The sequence below is a fragment of the Myxocyprinus asiaticus genome, chromosome 17 (genome assembly GCF_019703515.2).
Source record: "Myxocyprinus asiaticus isolate MX2 ecotype Aquarium Trade chromosome 17, UBuf_Myxa_2, whole genome shotgun sequence".
Classification (NCBI taxonomy): domain Eukaryota; kingdom Metazoa; phylum Chordata; class Actinopteri; order Cypriniformes; family Catostomidae; genus Myxocyprinus; species Myxocyprinus asiaticus.
In genome coordinates, this window is record NC_059360.1 from 9,410,304 (window position 1) to 9,424,358 (window position 14,055).

General features: G+C 37.0%; 1 protein-coding gene across 3 annotated transcripts in view; it reads right to left on the reverse strand.

Moving 5' to 3' along the window:
- Window positions 1–14,055, reverse strand: part of LOC127454902 (kanadaptin-like) — a 22,465-nt gene continuing 8,410 nt past the window's right edge. For 2 of the 3 annotated variants that reach the window (XM_051722423.1, XM_051722421.1), the window contains exons 10-14: window positions 12,384–12,606; window positions 11,839–11,943; window positions 10,528–10,604; window positions 4,485–4,554; window positions 1–2,676 (exon numbers count right to left, since the gene is read on the reverse strand). In XM_051722423.1, the coding sequence (XP_051578383.1) occupies window positions 2,627–2,676; window positions 4,485–4,554; window positions 10,528–10,604; window positions 11,839–11,943; window positions 12,384–12,606 (525 nt within the window). In that variant the 3' untranslated portion in view covers window positions 1–2,626. The remainder of the gene's footprint in view (window positions 2,677–4,484; window positions 4,555–10,527; window positions 10,605–11,838; window positions 11,944–12,383; window positions 12,607–14,055) is intronic. The other variant, XM_051722422.1, reaches the window with a different exon arrangement.

Genomic DNA, 14,055 nt, shown 5'->3' on the forward strand with positions numbered 1-14,055 from the left:
TGTACAATTGTGGTGAGAAGAATAACATCTCCGAATGCTATTCTGAAATGCGGGTTGGCGCAGTTTTGGTGGCACAAGGGGGACTTGCACAATATTAGGCAGGTGGTTTTAATGTATGTGACATGCTGTTGATTACTACAGAATATAACCTGCATAAATGAATTAAAACAAAAAAAATAAAGTATCTAATTTTCAACTCCAGTCATAACCATGTAAAGTTGGTAAACCAAGTAACAGGATACATGGAGTTTACATGGGGCAAACTCTAGCCACAGGAATTATGTCAGCATTACATATCTATTAGGCCATTCACCTAAAAACAAGACCTACCTCAAAAGGACGATTTAGACAACGGAGGAATTAATATAACCACTTTAACAAAAACCTGTCCTGCATATTTCTGTTTTTAAACTCCCATAATGTCTTGCTCCATAGATTTCCTTTGTAATGTAAACAAAATTTGTGTTTGTTTTCACAAACTGAGTGATGAGTCAAGTTTTTTTGTGGTAACAGAGCAACAGACCCAAAATACCATTTGTTTTTTTTTCCACAGACCAAATAATTTTTTTTATGCTGACTTATAAACCTATAAATGTAGACCTACCATGAACTCCAAGGTTATTAATTGATGGTACATGCTTCTGTTGAAGCCATCAGTCCACGTTATTTCATCTTCCTTTTTACAAATTCATGTTAAATGCCGCAATTTTTGGTAAACTACACTTCCCATGATCCTGAAAGCAAACAGTCCACCAATCAGAGAATTGCAACGAACAAAGCACACCAAACAAACTGCAGAAACCACCTACTCTCATGACGTACTGCGAATGACGCAACTGAGTCGATCTCCCTACACTCTCAAACTACTTTGATTTTATTGCAAAATATTCAGATATTTGCAAATATACATGTATATAATTTCTGTACTTTTAATAAACACCTTCAAATCAACCATTTTATAACCATCCATCGTTTTTAATTAGACTGCATCATTTGCAATGCTTCATGGTCTTGTACCTTAGTCTTTTTGTCAGATTTTCAAATATGTTTTTGCTTCTAAGTTTGTAATGTCACATCTGCGCTGGTAGGTTTGGTTCATGGCTTAGAACTCTTTAATGAAATCTGTTATAAGACATAAATTGGAAAAACACTTCAAACCAAAATGGCTCAAAATGTTTGTAGGCACTGTTGCTCTCTTGAAATTAACTAGTATTGAACCTAGAACATCACACATAATATCACATCATAAATAAAGAATCTGGATAGCAGTTCATTGTGTATTTTAAGAGTTTGATGCCAATTACGGTAGTTAAGAAATGGGTTAAATTGAGTGTACCTAGATGCATGATAATACATACTTTGAATATGTCAAATTTCTTAAAAGACCCCAAACACAAAACAAGACCCAGTCTTAGTGAGAGACAACATAAATGTGTATTTTGTTACTTATCTTTTGTAAAATAAACAATATGTATGGGGCAAACCGTTCTCTTCTAAAATTGAGAATTCAAGGTGAGTGAAAGGGTTTGATAAACAGAGGAGAAACTAGTGAGTAGTAGCCTATGTGGGGGGGCTCTAATCCTTCCTTGTACACGCCATCACACACACACACACACACACACACACACACACACACACACACACACACACACACACACACACACACACACATTCCCAACACTGAGTCACTCTTCATTAAGATCAATAGAATACACACACACACACACACAGCACAGAGCTCACTCTCACTCCCTTTCTGATTCATTAACAGCTCGCTCCCAATTGCAAAATGCCGGGCAAGTGTATAGATGGCTGGTAAAGCCACATCTTTCTGAGGAGGTATTGTTAGCAGTCAACAGAACTGCATCCAACATGAGTGCTTGCCATAAGGAGTGTGGCAGCCCAGCCAAACTAAGGAAGGACTCCAGTGTTTCTCAGAGAGTGACCCAGAACAGCAGATTGAGCGGTCACTGAGCCTGTTAAACTGATCCCAGAACAGCACGCTGTGGATAATGATTTGTCGACAACATGACCAAGGCATTTAATGATGCAGTGTTTCAACTACAATGGTCTGACATGGGCGTTCATGATGCCTTGAAGCAGTTAAATTTTGAAGTGAGCTGTTGTAAAGGGCAAACATATTCCTGTTTGGTAAACAAACAGAAACTCCTAAACATAAGAAGTTTAAGAAATCAGGATTATTTCTGGACCAGTAAAACTGTGTTTGTTATGCTAACTCCCACAGAGAACCAGTGCTAGCATGGAGAAGAGCCAATTAAGAGTGTCTGAAAACAACCATGAACATTTAATCACCTTTTCTTCCATGCAACCACCACTTCAAACCAATACCCATCCAACCTAGGACCTAGACGCTTGCTTGGCAACCAAGTGCAGTTTACTGAAAATAAGGGAGAACATCAAAGGATGACAAATGCTTAAAAATATCTGTTTCAATACCAAGTGCTAGAAAGATCTTGTCAAAAAGTTCCTTAATAGGAGACACCGAATCTTTCTGTGAGATAAACAAGATGATATTGATATATATACAGTATATCCTTCCTCTCAATGCCAAGAAGAAGAGTTGGGCTAATTCCATTTAAGTGAGGATGGTCTTCTTTTTCTTTGTTCAGTATCCGTACTTATCGTTCAGATGTGTCCGACCATCACCAGTCTGACCTGTTGCAAAACAGACACAAAAACAGGATGAAAAGTGCAAACTATATCCTTGGTTAAATATCTGGTTAAAGACAGCATGAAACAGCATTAGAAATGTATTTAACTTCCATCTTCATATTTCGGTAATATTTCTGAGAAACAATATTCAGCAGGGAATAATGTAGGATGGGACTTGATTTTTATCTATTGGGATTTGATTGTATCATGAAACATGTTATGATGTGATTAGTAGTGTTTGCTTAGTCAAGCATCACCTTGACTATTGCTCATACATTGGGTTAGGGATTTTAGGCACTTTGTTAGGCTGTCTTTAAAAACATTGCAGGCTCATAAATATTTTAATATTTTCATTCATTTTTAAGCATTTAGCAGACACTATTATTCAAAGTGCATTCAAGGTTTACATTGTATTAGTGCATGCATTCCCTGGGAATCAATAATAAATTACATAAAAAAATAAATTACATATTGGATTTAAATGTAAAATTCGTCAATCTGTGTCACACTAGATCATAGGTTACTTCTTGGGCAGTATTTATAAGTCTAAATTTCATTGAGTGAATATCCTTTCAAAGCAGAACAAAGAACACATTCTGTTTGTCTGCAAATAAACTATACTTGCTGCCAACGTTAAATCCTTATCTTTCAGTATCAAATCATAGATAGCCATATGGTTAATGCAGCCTAGTAATGAGCACCATTATTTTCACCCTTGGTTTAGCTTGACATAATTACATCTTAAACCATCATACCAACCAGATGAATTCTGGCTGAATCTCAATCTCATTCCTTTAAAATAAAGAGACTAGGTGAAACCTTATCTTATAATAACCCAACCTTTGAAGTGAATTCCTTGGCCTGATCTTAATATGTGATGTGAATTTGGTTTTCCAACAATGCAACTTTCTCTAATCCTTCTCAACTCTTTTCATTTTCTTTTGTCAGTACTTTCTGAGTCAAGTAAGACAACTGTCAAAAACTGTATTTAAAGTATCCTTAGATCAAAAGATAATAATCACAGAACATAACGCTTAGTATTCAGTGAAGGACTATGGGGTAAGATTAAAGAGCACAGTTGACCCGGATGCTTGATTTCTGATGCAGGTTTTCAAAGGGTTATTCAAAAGTTATTTAAAGTTTCGGAGAGAGGTCTATAAGGTCATTTGTTTGGGGTCTGAGAAACCCCAAGACCATTTTAATAGCACAAAAAGTGCTATTAAAGATACGTTCTATATTGAAGTATCAGGCTTATACTTTATGACTTTTCCTAATTTTATGAGAACTGCTTGAAAACGTAATTTCAACTTGTTAACGTGTCAAACATCCTCTATGAAAAATTGTACATTAATTATGTTTGAGTTCTCAGAGACCCCAGACATAAAACATAAATAAATGTTGGTATGAATTTTTTAAATGCTAATATTCCCAGACTGGTTTACACACTGTAAAGATACAATTTTGTGAGTTTATTGAATTTATTTTATTACATTTTTCTACTACTTGTTTTTGCTTAGGTCCAGTTGACCCCAAACAGAAACATTAATTGAAACGATACCAATCATATTTTTGAAAAGTCTGAAAATGTCGACTTTGTGAGGTAGGAGGGTAAAGCTTCAATAATATCTGCCCGTTGAGTTTTCATTAGGTCAGAGGAACATTTAAGACTTTGAGGGGGAAATAATGTTAATAATTTTGAAATTGTGATAATTATTTTACTAGTACATCATAGGGTACAACATGTACAACATTAGAAAAATCTCAACATGGGGGTAAATATCAGAGACCACAAACAAGGGGCAGCTGTATACCTGCTGGAGGAACCCAGACGCAGTAGTCGGGGTCGTCTTCTGGGTACGTCTTGGACATGGTCACAGGAGGCTAGAAATATGGGTTAGCAATATATAAATATCAGGATACGATAAACCAACTTAAGCCATCTTTATACTAAAAAGGTGCCACAGAAGCTGCATCTGAAGTGGCATACAGTGCTGTGAAAAAGAATATCTTAGCTCTGTAGGTCCACACAATGCAAGTGAATGGTGATCAAAAATTTGAAGCTCCAAAAAGCACATAGTCAGCATAAAAGTAATCTATATGACTTCAGTCGTTTAATCCATCTTCTGAAGCCATCCAATCGGTTTTGGGTGAGACCAGTCCAAAATATAACCAATTTTTCACAATAAATCTTGACATCAGCAGACTCCTTGTCTATAATGATGGGTAAAGTAGTGCCCGACCGATATATCGGTCGGGCACTAGTGTAATTAACTATACAGTTCCTTAAAGAAATAGTTTACCCATCATTATGGACAAGGAGTCTGCTGATGTCAAGATTTATTGACCGATATATCGGTCGGCCGATATTAGCCTTTCACCGATATATTGGTATCGGCGTATATTTTACCAATATGAGCCGATATGAAAACTTTTTTTCAGAACATATAATGCAGAAAACAATATTTTAGAATTGGTGTCATTACGTAGTTTGTCCAGCAGAGTGCGCTCCGACTCCATTGTTTACAGAGCTGAACTGACAGTGGCTCTGCAGACAGGGCGGAGTTCAGCGGTGTCTCGGTAAGTTAACTAGTTTATGAAATACATACTGGAAACTTAATAAACAATGACCCCATCATTTTCCTGTTTCAATATAACTAATATAACATTAACCTTGTCCCTGACAACCATGTCACTCATGTCTGTTTGCTTTTAGCCAGCTATAGTTTGTCAGTGCAGTCAGTAATGTAGCAGATTGAAAGGTAAACATCAGAGCATCTTTTTGCAGCTCAACAGACAATGGTGCGGTGGTGGATTGTGTCTGATAAGTGTTGATTTCATGCTATGTTGTTACCTAGTTGGTGAGACACAATGCTGGAAAGTAAAATAAACAACGTCTTTTACTCTCCGTGACAATGAGCTTATAGCTAACTAGCTAAGCACGTAGCTACTTTCATTGCTTGTCAGCGGAGTAGAAGTTAATGAGTAAACATGTATTCACCAAACTGTTTTGTTCAGGATTCACAGTTTGGTACCTCCTTCAACCAAACACTTCCAGTCGTTGCATTTCAAAATGTAATATTTAAAAGTTTCCACCGTTGAAAGTTTCCCCTGAACTTGTATAGCAGAATACGGTGTCACACCACTGCCGCTGTTTATCTCTTGACTCGGCAGTATTAATATAGTCAGCATTTGACTGATACTAAACAGTACTGATGTTTATTTAGCTATTTGTTTTATTTTTATGTATTCTTTATTTTAATGGTCAGCATTTGACTGATACTAAACAGTACTGATGTTTATTATAGCTATTTGTTATATTTTTTATTTATTCTTTATTTAAATGGTCAACAATTGACATACTAAACATGATGTTTATTAAGCTATTTATTATATTTTTATTTATTCTTTATTTTCTGTGTTCATTTCTAGAATTTGTTGACAATGTATAATAATACTGTAAAATATTCTTTGATAAAAATATTTAAGAAAGCAGCCTTCTGAGTACCTTTGCATAGTCATATCGGTGCAAAATCGGTGAAAAATCCACATAGAAAAAGGTCTGTTTTCATTCCAGCTCAAAAATGTAATATATCGGCCACCATATCGGTAATCGTGAATTTTCCCTCTCTAAAATCGGTATCGGTCTCAAATATCCCATATCAGTCGGGCTCTAAATTACACGCAGGTTCACACAGGTGTCTTAACAGAGTAACCACAGGTGTATCCAAAGTATACAAATACTTTTTTTCCTTCATTTTGTACAGTATATTTATTGTTTTATCATGTAAAACCTAACAAACTTATTTTTGTGAAATGTTTTGCTTGAAAAATGTGTACTATCTTTCTTTAAAATAAATGCCACTTGGTATGATATATTTTCAACTAATACAGTACAATGATATCCAAACATTTTCAAGAGTGACTTAAGTGTACAAATACCTTTGGGGGCCACTGTAGGTCTAAACCTCAAACACCTACTTTAACAATCTTATGGACATGGACTTACAGTGGTGGCCAAAAATATTGGTACCCTTGGTAAAGAAGGCTGTGAAAAATATGTCTTTGTTTATGCTTTTGATCATTCATTCAAAATATATATATATAATGGATATCAAACAATTGCAAACACAACACAAGTTTTATCAAAACACAAATATCTTTGTTAAATATATGCGTGGCACAATTACTGGCACCCTTTTATTCAATACATTGTGCAACCTCCCTTTGCCAAGATAACAGCTCTGAGTCTTCTCCTATAATGCATAATGAGGTTGGAAAACACATGGCAAGGGATCCGAGACCATTCCTCTATACAGAATCTCTCAAATTCCAAGGTCCACATGGTGGACTCTCCTCTTCAGTTCACCCCAATAGGGTTCAGGTCAGGAGACTGGGATGGCCATGGCAGAACCTTGATTTTGTGGTCAGTGAACCATTTGTGTGTTGATTTTGATGTGTTTTGGATCATTGTCTTGCTGGAAGATCCAACCATGGCCCATGAGGTTTTGATTTTTTTTATCTGTTGGTATTTCAACATGTATGCCATGTATCTGAACAAGATGTCCAGAACCTTTGGCATAAAAACAGCCCCACAACATTAAAGATCCACCACCATATTTAACTGTGGCCATGAGGTACTTTTCCATATGGCTACCTCTCTGTGTGTGCCAAACCCATCTCTGGTGTTTGCTGCCAAAAAGCTCTATTTTTGTTTTATCTGACCATAGTGTCTGGCAAACTGAAGATGCTTGAATTTGTTGTTGGATGAGAGCAGTGGCTTTTTTCTTGAAACCCTCCCAAACAACTTTTGGAGACTTTCTGACCCCAAGACCCAACAAATTTTTGCAATTCTCCAGTTGTGATCCTTGGAGAATTTTTGGCCACTCGAACCATCCTCCTCACCTTGTCTGGAGACAATATAGGCACGCGTCCTCTTCCAGGACGATTCTTAACATCTCCAGTTGATTGGAACTTCTTAATTATTGCCCTGATGGTGGAAATGGGCATTTTCAATGCTTTGGCCATTTTCCATTTTGTGAAGCTCAAACACTTTTGACTAAGGGAATTTGGCTTGTGTGTTACTTCATATGTATATTCCTCTGAAACATTAAATCATGGCTGAACAATTTCATGTTCCTAGTCACCCAGGTGTACTAAAAAAAAATAAATAAATAAATAAAATAAACAAAAGTAAAATATGAATGGGAATATACTTCAGATATATTGTACTCATAAGAATTTCTAGGGGTGCCAATAATTGTGCCACACATATATTTGACAAAAAAAATTGTTTTTTGATAAAAACTTGTGTTTGAAATTGTTTGATATCCATTAGAGGATATATTTTTTTTTGTGAATAATTTGAATGAAATATCAAAAGGATAAACAATAAAGGCATATTTTTCACAACCTTTTTTGGTCATACACTGGAGGCCAAAAGTTTGGAATAATGTACAGATTTTGCTGTTTCGGAAGGAAATTGGTACTTTTGGTACTTCAATTGACCAAAATGGCATTCAGCTGATCACAAAGTATAGTCAGGACTTTACTGATGTAAAAAACAGCACCATCACTATTTGAAAAATGTCATTTTTGATCAAATCTAGACAGGCCCCATTTCCAGGAGCCATCACTCCAACACCTTATCCTTAAGTAATCATGCTAAATTGCTTATTTGGTACTAGAAAATCACTTGTCATTATATCAAACAGCTGAAAGCTATTTGGTTCATTAAATTAAGCTTAACATTGTCTTTGTGTTTGTTTTTGAGTTGCCACAGTATGCAATAGACTGGCATGTCTTAAGGTCAATATTAGGTAAAAATAAATGGCAAAAAAGAAACAACTTTCTCTAGAAACTCATCAGTCAATCATTGTTTTGAGGAATGAAGGCTATACAATGCTTGAAATTGCCAAAAAACTGAAGATTTCATACAAAGGTGTACACTACAGTCTTCAAAGACAAAGGACAACTGGCTCTAACAAGGACAGAAAGAGATGTGGAAGGCCCAGATACAACTAAACAAGAGGATATGCACAGCAGAGTCTCTAGTTTGTGAAATAGACGCCTCACATGTCCTCAACTGACAGCTTCATTGAATTCTACCCGCTCAACACCAGTTTCATGTACAAAAGTAAAGAGAAGACTCAGGGTTGCAAGCCTTATGGGAAGAATTGCAAAGAAAAAGCCACTTATAAAACAGAAAAAACAAAAAGAAAAGGTTAGAGTGGGCAAAGAAACAGACATTGGACAACAGATAATTGGAAAAGAGTGTTATGGATCTTAACCCCATTGAGCTTTTGTGGGATCAGCTAGACTTTAAGGAGTGTGAGAAGTGCTTCCCTCCCTCCAGGACATATATACCAGGAGATGTGTGAAAAACGCTTGGAGGATCATCAGAGACTCCAGCCACCCAAGCCGTGGGCTGCTCTCACTGCTACCATGAGGCAGGCGGTATCGCAGCATCAGGACCGCACCAGCCGATTTCATGACAGCTTCTTCCCCCAAGCAATCAGACTTCTGAACTCTTGATCTCTCACGATCAATATACATCAGCACTGCACTTTATTAATCTTATTATCTCACACTGGACTGTCTTAAATGATATTCTCTCTTAACAACACACTAGCAACCGACAGCCTGAATGTCAATACAGTACAATACAACCTACTGTATATTTTATATATTCTATATATACTATTTTTATTGTATAATGTGTATTCCATATTGTGTGTATGTGTATTCTATATTGTGTGTATTGTATACTGTATATTGTATATTATTATTTGTATATTGTGTTGTGTGTAATTATGTGTATATTTGATATGTAAATTGTGATGTGTAAATCTGTTTATTGTAAATTGGTATATGTCTCATCTATGTCTCCTCACTGTCATGACTGCTATATTGCTCGTAACTGCACCCAAGACTTTCACCCACCATTGCACTTGTGTATATGGTTGTGTGATAATAAAAGTGAAGTGAAGTCATACACTAGCAGCCAAAGGTTTGGAATAATGTAAAGATTTTTTACAGTTTCATGTACAACAGTAAAGAGAAGACTCAGGGGTGCAGGCCTTATGGGAAGAATTGTAAAGAAAGAGCCACTTTTGAAACAGAAAAACAAAAAGAAAAGGTTAGAGTGGGCAATGGTAGCTCAGCGGTTAAGGCTCTGGGTTACTGATCAGAAGGTCGGGGGTTCAAGCCCCATCACCGCCAAGATGCCACTGTTGGGCCCTTGAGCAAGGCCCTTGACCCTATCTGCTCCAGGGGCGCCGTATCATGGCTGACCCTGCACTCTGACCCCAGCCTAGCTGGGATATGTGAAAAAGAAGAATTTCACTGTATATGTGCAAATGTATAATGTGTGATAAATAAAGAAAAAATTAAAAAAATTAAACAGACATTGGACAACAGATAATTGGAAAAGTGTTATGGATCTTAACCCCACTGAGCTTTTGTGGGATCAGCTAGACTGTAAGGTGGGTGAGAAGTGCCCGACAAGACAGCCACATCTATGGCAAGTGCTACAGGAAGCCTGGGGTGAAATGTCACCTGAGTACCTGGACAAACTGACAGCTAGAATGCTAAGGATCTGCAAAGCTGTCATTGCTGCACGTGGAGGATTTTTTGATGAGAACTCTTTGAAGTAGTTTAAAAATAAATTCAAATTGTAATAGTAATTTTTCATGTTATTAATGCCACTTTGGTGAATAAAAGTACCAATTTCTTTCCATAAGATCAAAATCTGTACATTATTCCAAACTTTTGGTCGCCAGTGTATTTACTAAGAGTGCCAATATTTTTGGCCACCACTGTATATCTTATGTAAAGTCTGTTTACAATACCACTTACCCTGCTTGGTCCAATAACTTTCTTCTTCATACTTGTCTTTGGACTCTGGACATTTGTGACACCACTGTCTCCTCCCTCTGTAGAGATATTAATCATTATACACTGATCAGCCACAACATTAAAACCACTGACAGGTGAAGTGAATAACATTGATTATATCATTACAATGGCACCTGTCAAGGGGTGGGATATATTAGGCAGCAAGTGAACAGTCAGTTCTTGAATTTCATGTGTTGGAAGCAGGAAAAATGGGCAAGCGTAAGGATCTGAGTCACTTTGACAAGGGCCAAATTGTGATGGCTAGACGACTGGGCCAGAGCATCTCCAAAACGGCAGGTCTTGTGGGGTGTTCCCGGTATGCAGTGGTTAGTACCTACCAAAAGTGGTCCGAGGAAGAACAACCGGTGAACCGGCGACAGGGTCATGGGGAGCGAAGGCTAGCCCGTCTGGTCCGATCCCACAGAAAAGTTACTGTAGCACAAATTGCTGAAAACCTTAATGCTGGCCATGATAGAAATGTGTCAGAACACATAGTGCATTGCAGCTTGCTGCATAGCCACAGACCAGTCAGAGTGCCCATGCTGACCCCTGTCCACCGCCGAAAGCACCTATAATGGGCACGTGAGCGTCAGAACTGGACCATGGAGCAATGGAAGAAGGTGGCCTGGTCTGATGAATCACGTTCATGTGGACGGCCAGGTGCATGTGCGTCATTTACCTGGGGCAGATATGGCAGCAGGATACACTATGGGAAGAAGGCAGGCCGGCGGAGGCAGTGTGATGCTCTGGGCAATGTTCTGCAGGGAAACCTTGGGTCCTGGCATTCATGTGGATGTTACTTTGACACGTACCACCTATCTAAAAATTATTGCAAACCACATACAGGAATGGTTTGAGGAACATGACAGAGTTCAAGATGTGACTTGGTCTCCAAATTCCCCAGAATTCAATCTGACTGAGCATTTATGGGATGTGCTGGACCAACAAGTCCGATCCATGGAGGCCCCACCTCAAAACTTACAGGACTTAAAGGATCTGCTGCTAACGGCTTGGTGCCAGATATCACAGGACACCTTCAGAGGTCTTGTGGAGTCCATGCCTCGATGGGTCAGGCAGGTGGTTTTAATGTTGTGGCTGATCGGTGTATAAATCATAACATGTATACCATAGCAACTATCCTATTATTATGTTTCAAACATTATGTTAGCATTATCCTAATATTATGTTTCATCTTATCACATTTATGTTTTTATTTGTGAATGATCCTAACATCACTTCACAATACAAAGTGGACAGAATGTGATTTTCTACCTTTTGGAGGAGAGGCACTTTTGTCTTGAAGATTAGAAGACTTTGATTTCTCTTTTCCATGAGATGTCAATATTTTTGCAGGCTGGTCCACATAGCCTCCCCTCTCTAGACACAAAAACAGAAAATGCATGTTTACCCATTTTCTTTAAACATTCAGATTCCAAGATAATTTAGAGGATTATGCTAAACAGCAAGGTCAAGAATTTGCCCAATATGGTAGATTTTGTGAACTAATCTCAAAGGTGGTAAAATACAGATTTATTTAGCAGCGCAGCACAGCACTGTCTCTTTGTGGTCAGAAATAGAATTACACTACACTGGGCCCTTGTATCCAAAAAGACATTCAAATTCAGACAAAATACATTTTCTGCAAGCAACATTTAAATAGCAAATATTTCATTATATTACTGTAAATGTTTTGCCAGTGACAGTTTTTTTTTTTTTACATTTAGAAACTAACATTTAGTACTAAACAAATCTGTTTACATCCACCCACTGCATTGTTAAAATGCAGTTGTAGGAATTTATTTTGGTGAAGTTCTAACCGTTAGGTTGGTGTAGGTGACTTCCATGTCTCTTACAGTCAGCATTGGAGTGTTCAGGACTTCCCATCTCTGCATACTGAATAACCTCCACATCACCATCTGTGAATACATCTTCTGTCTTTTCAGTTTTTTCTTCCTCCTCTTCTTCCACCTCTTCTTCAGGGGGCAGCTCCTTCATGTTGAAGAGCTCAGGGGGAAGGCTGGCTTGCTTTGGGGGCAACTTCTGTTTGTGTAGGTGGGAAAGAGTGAGAGAGAGTTATATGTACCTTAAGTTTGAGAGGGAACTGACCCTTCGCTAAGCACTGCCACATTAGATACTGTTGCTGAGATGGTCAATCCTTCCTATTAGCGCTTTGTTCTGCTGCAACCAAAAATGGATAAAGAATCTATTGGATTTAGTCAATTACCTCAGGAACTACCAAATAATCTGGATTACCAACAGTTACATATAGTATCTCACCAAAATGGTCTCCAATATGTCATGAAAGTCCAAATCTAAAGCATGAAATTTGAATTAATCAGGTATTGAGAGGTTTGCTTCAGAATAAAGCAAGTACTTATCACAGTCAACTCAAAAAATAAAAAAAAGTCTGATTACAACTGAAAACAAAAATGTAAGTGAACTAAACTGTTTCTTTTCTAGGTAGCTCGTGTCACTATTTCAAGTGGCCCAACAGCAACATTTGACCACATTTCTTGATAATTTCTGATACATTTTCTGTTAAAAAACTATCCACACATAAGGACCCAAAAAAGATAATTCTCTCATTATTTACTCACCCTTAAACTTGTGACTTAACTTTCTTCTGCGGAACACAAAATATTTTTTTTAAGATATATGATGTGCATTTTCTATACAATTCAAGTCAATACGATCCAAAACTTTAACCCTTTAAAGCCTGAAATATGAAAGAATTGTAAGAAAATTCTTTTTTTTTTTTAACATTGAACTGTTTTTAGTACCATTAGAAAAACTATAAAAAGAAATGGTAAAACAAAAGGCACTTTTTTATGTATCATATTTGATACATTAAGTTTTAAAGGTCATTATCCTCCTGAGGCCCAGCCATTCATTTTTGTGTATGACATTTGTTATTTAATTTTTCTTAGCCCATACATGCTATAGTGGTAAATCTTGGGGTATTATCAGAGGATTCCCTGGGCTTTTCAGAGATACCAAATGTTTGAGAGTTTGGCCATGACAACTTCCTCTCCTTTGTCTATAAATATGGATTGAAATGGCTCATAGTTCAATTCAGCACATCAAATACAATATGAATAAAATAATATTTTTTTTTCAATAAACAATTTTTTTCATATGTATTTTATGCACCAAGCACTATATTGACATTTAAAAAAGGGAAATTGTATAACTTTTTTCACTGGGTCTCAGGAACTTATGGTAAGATGACATCATAATACTGTAGCTTGGAATGTAAAATAAGATTTTTATAATGACAGAGCAGGCTGCATATATGAATATTCACAGAAATATTAGTTAACACTTTAAAGATGTCTTATAAAATGTATATGTCAGAATTATCAAAGCTGTGTGATTGTTTTGTGGTGGGCATGAATGGAATGTAATGGTGATTGAGAGATATACCTCAAAAGCCTGTTGTATCATTTGCGCAAATCCGCCGCCATTTTAAATAGATAGATATAAACATTG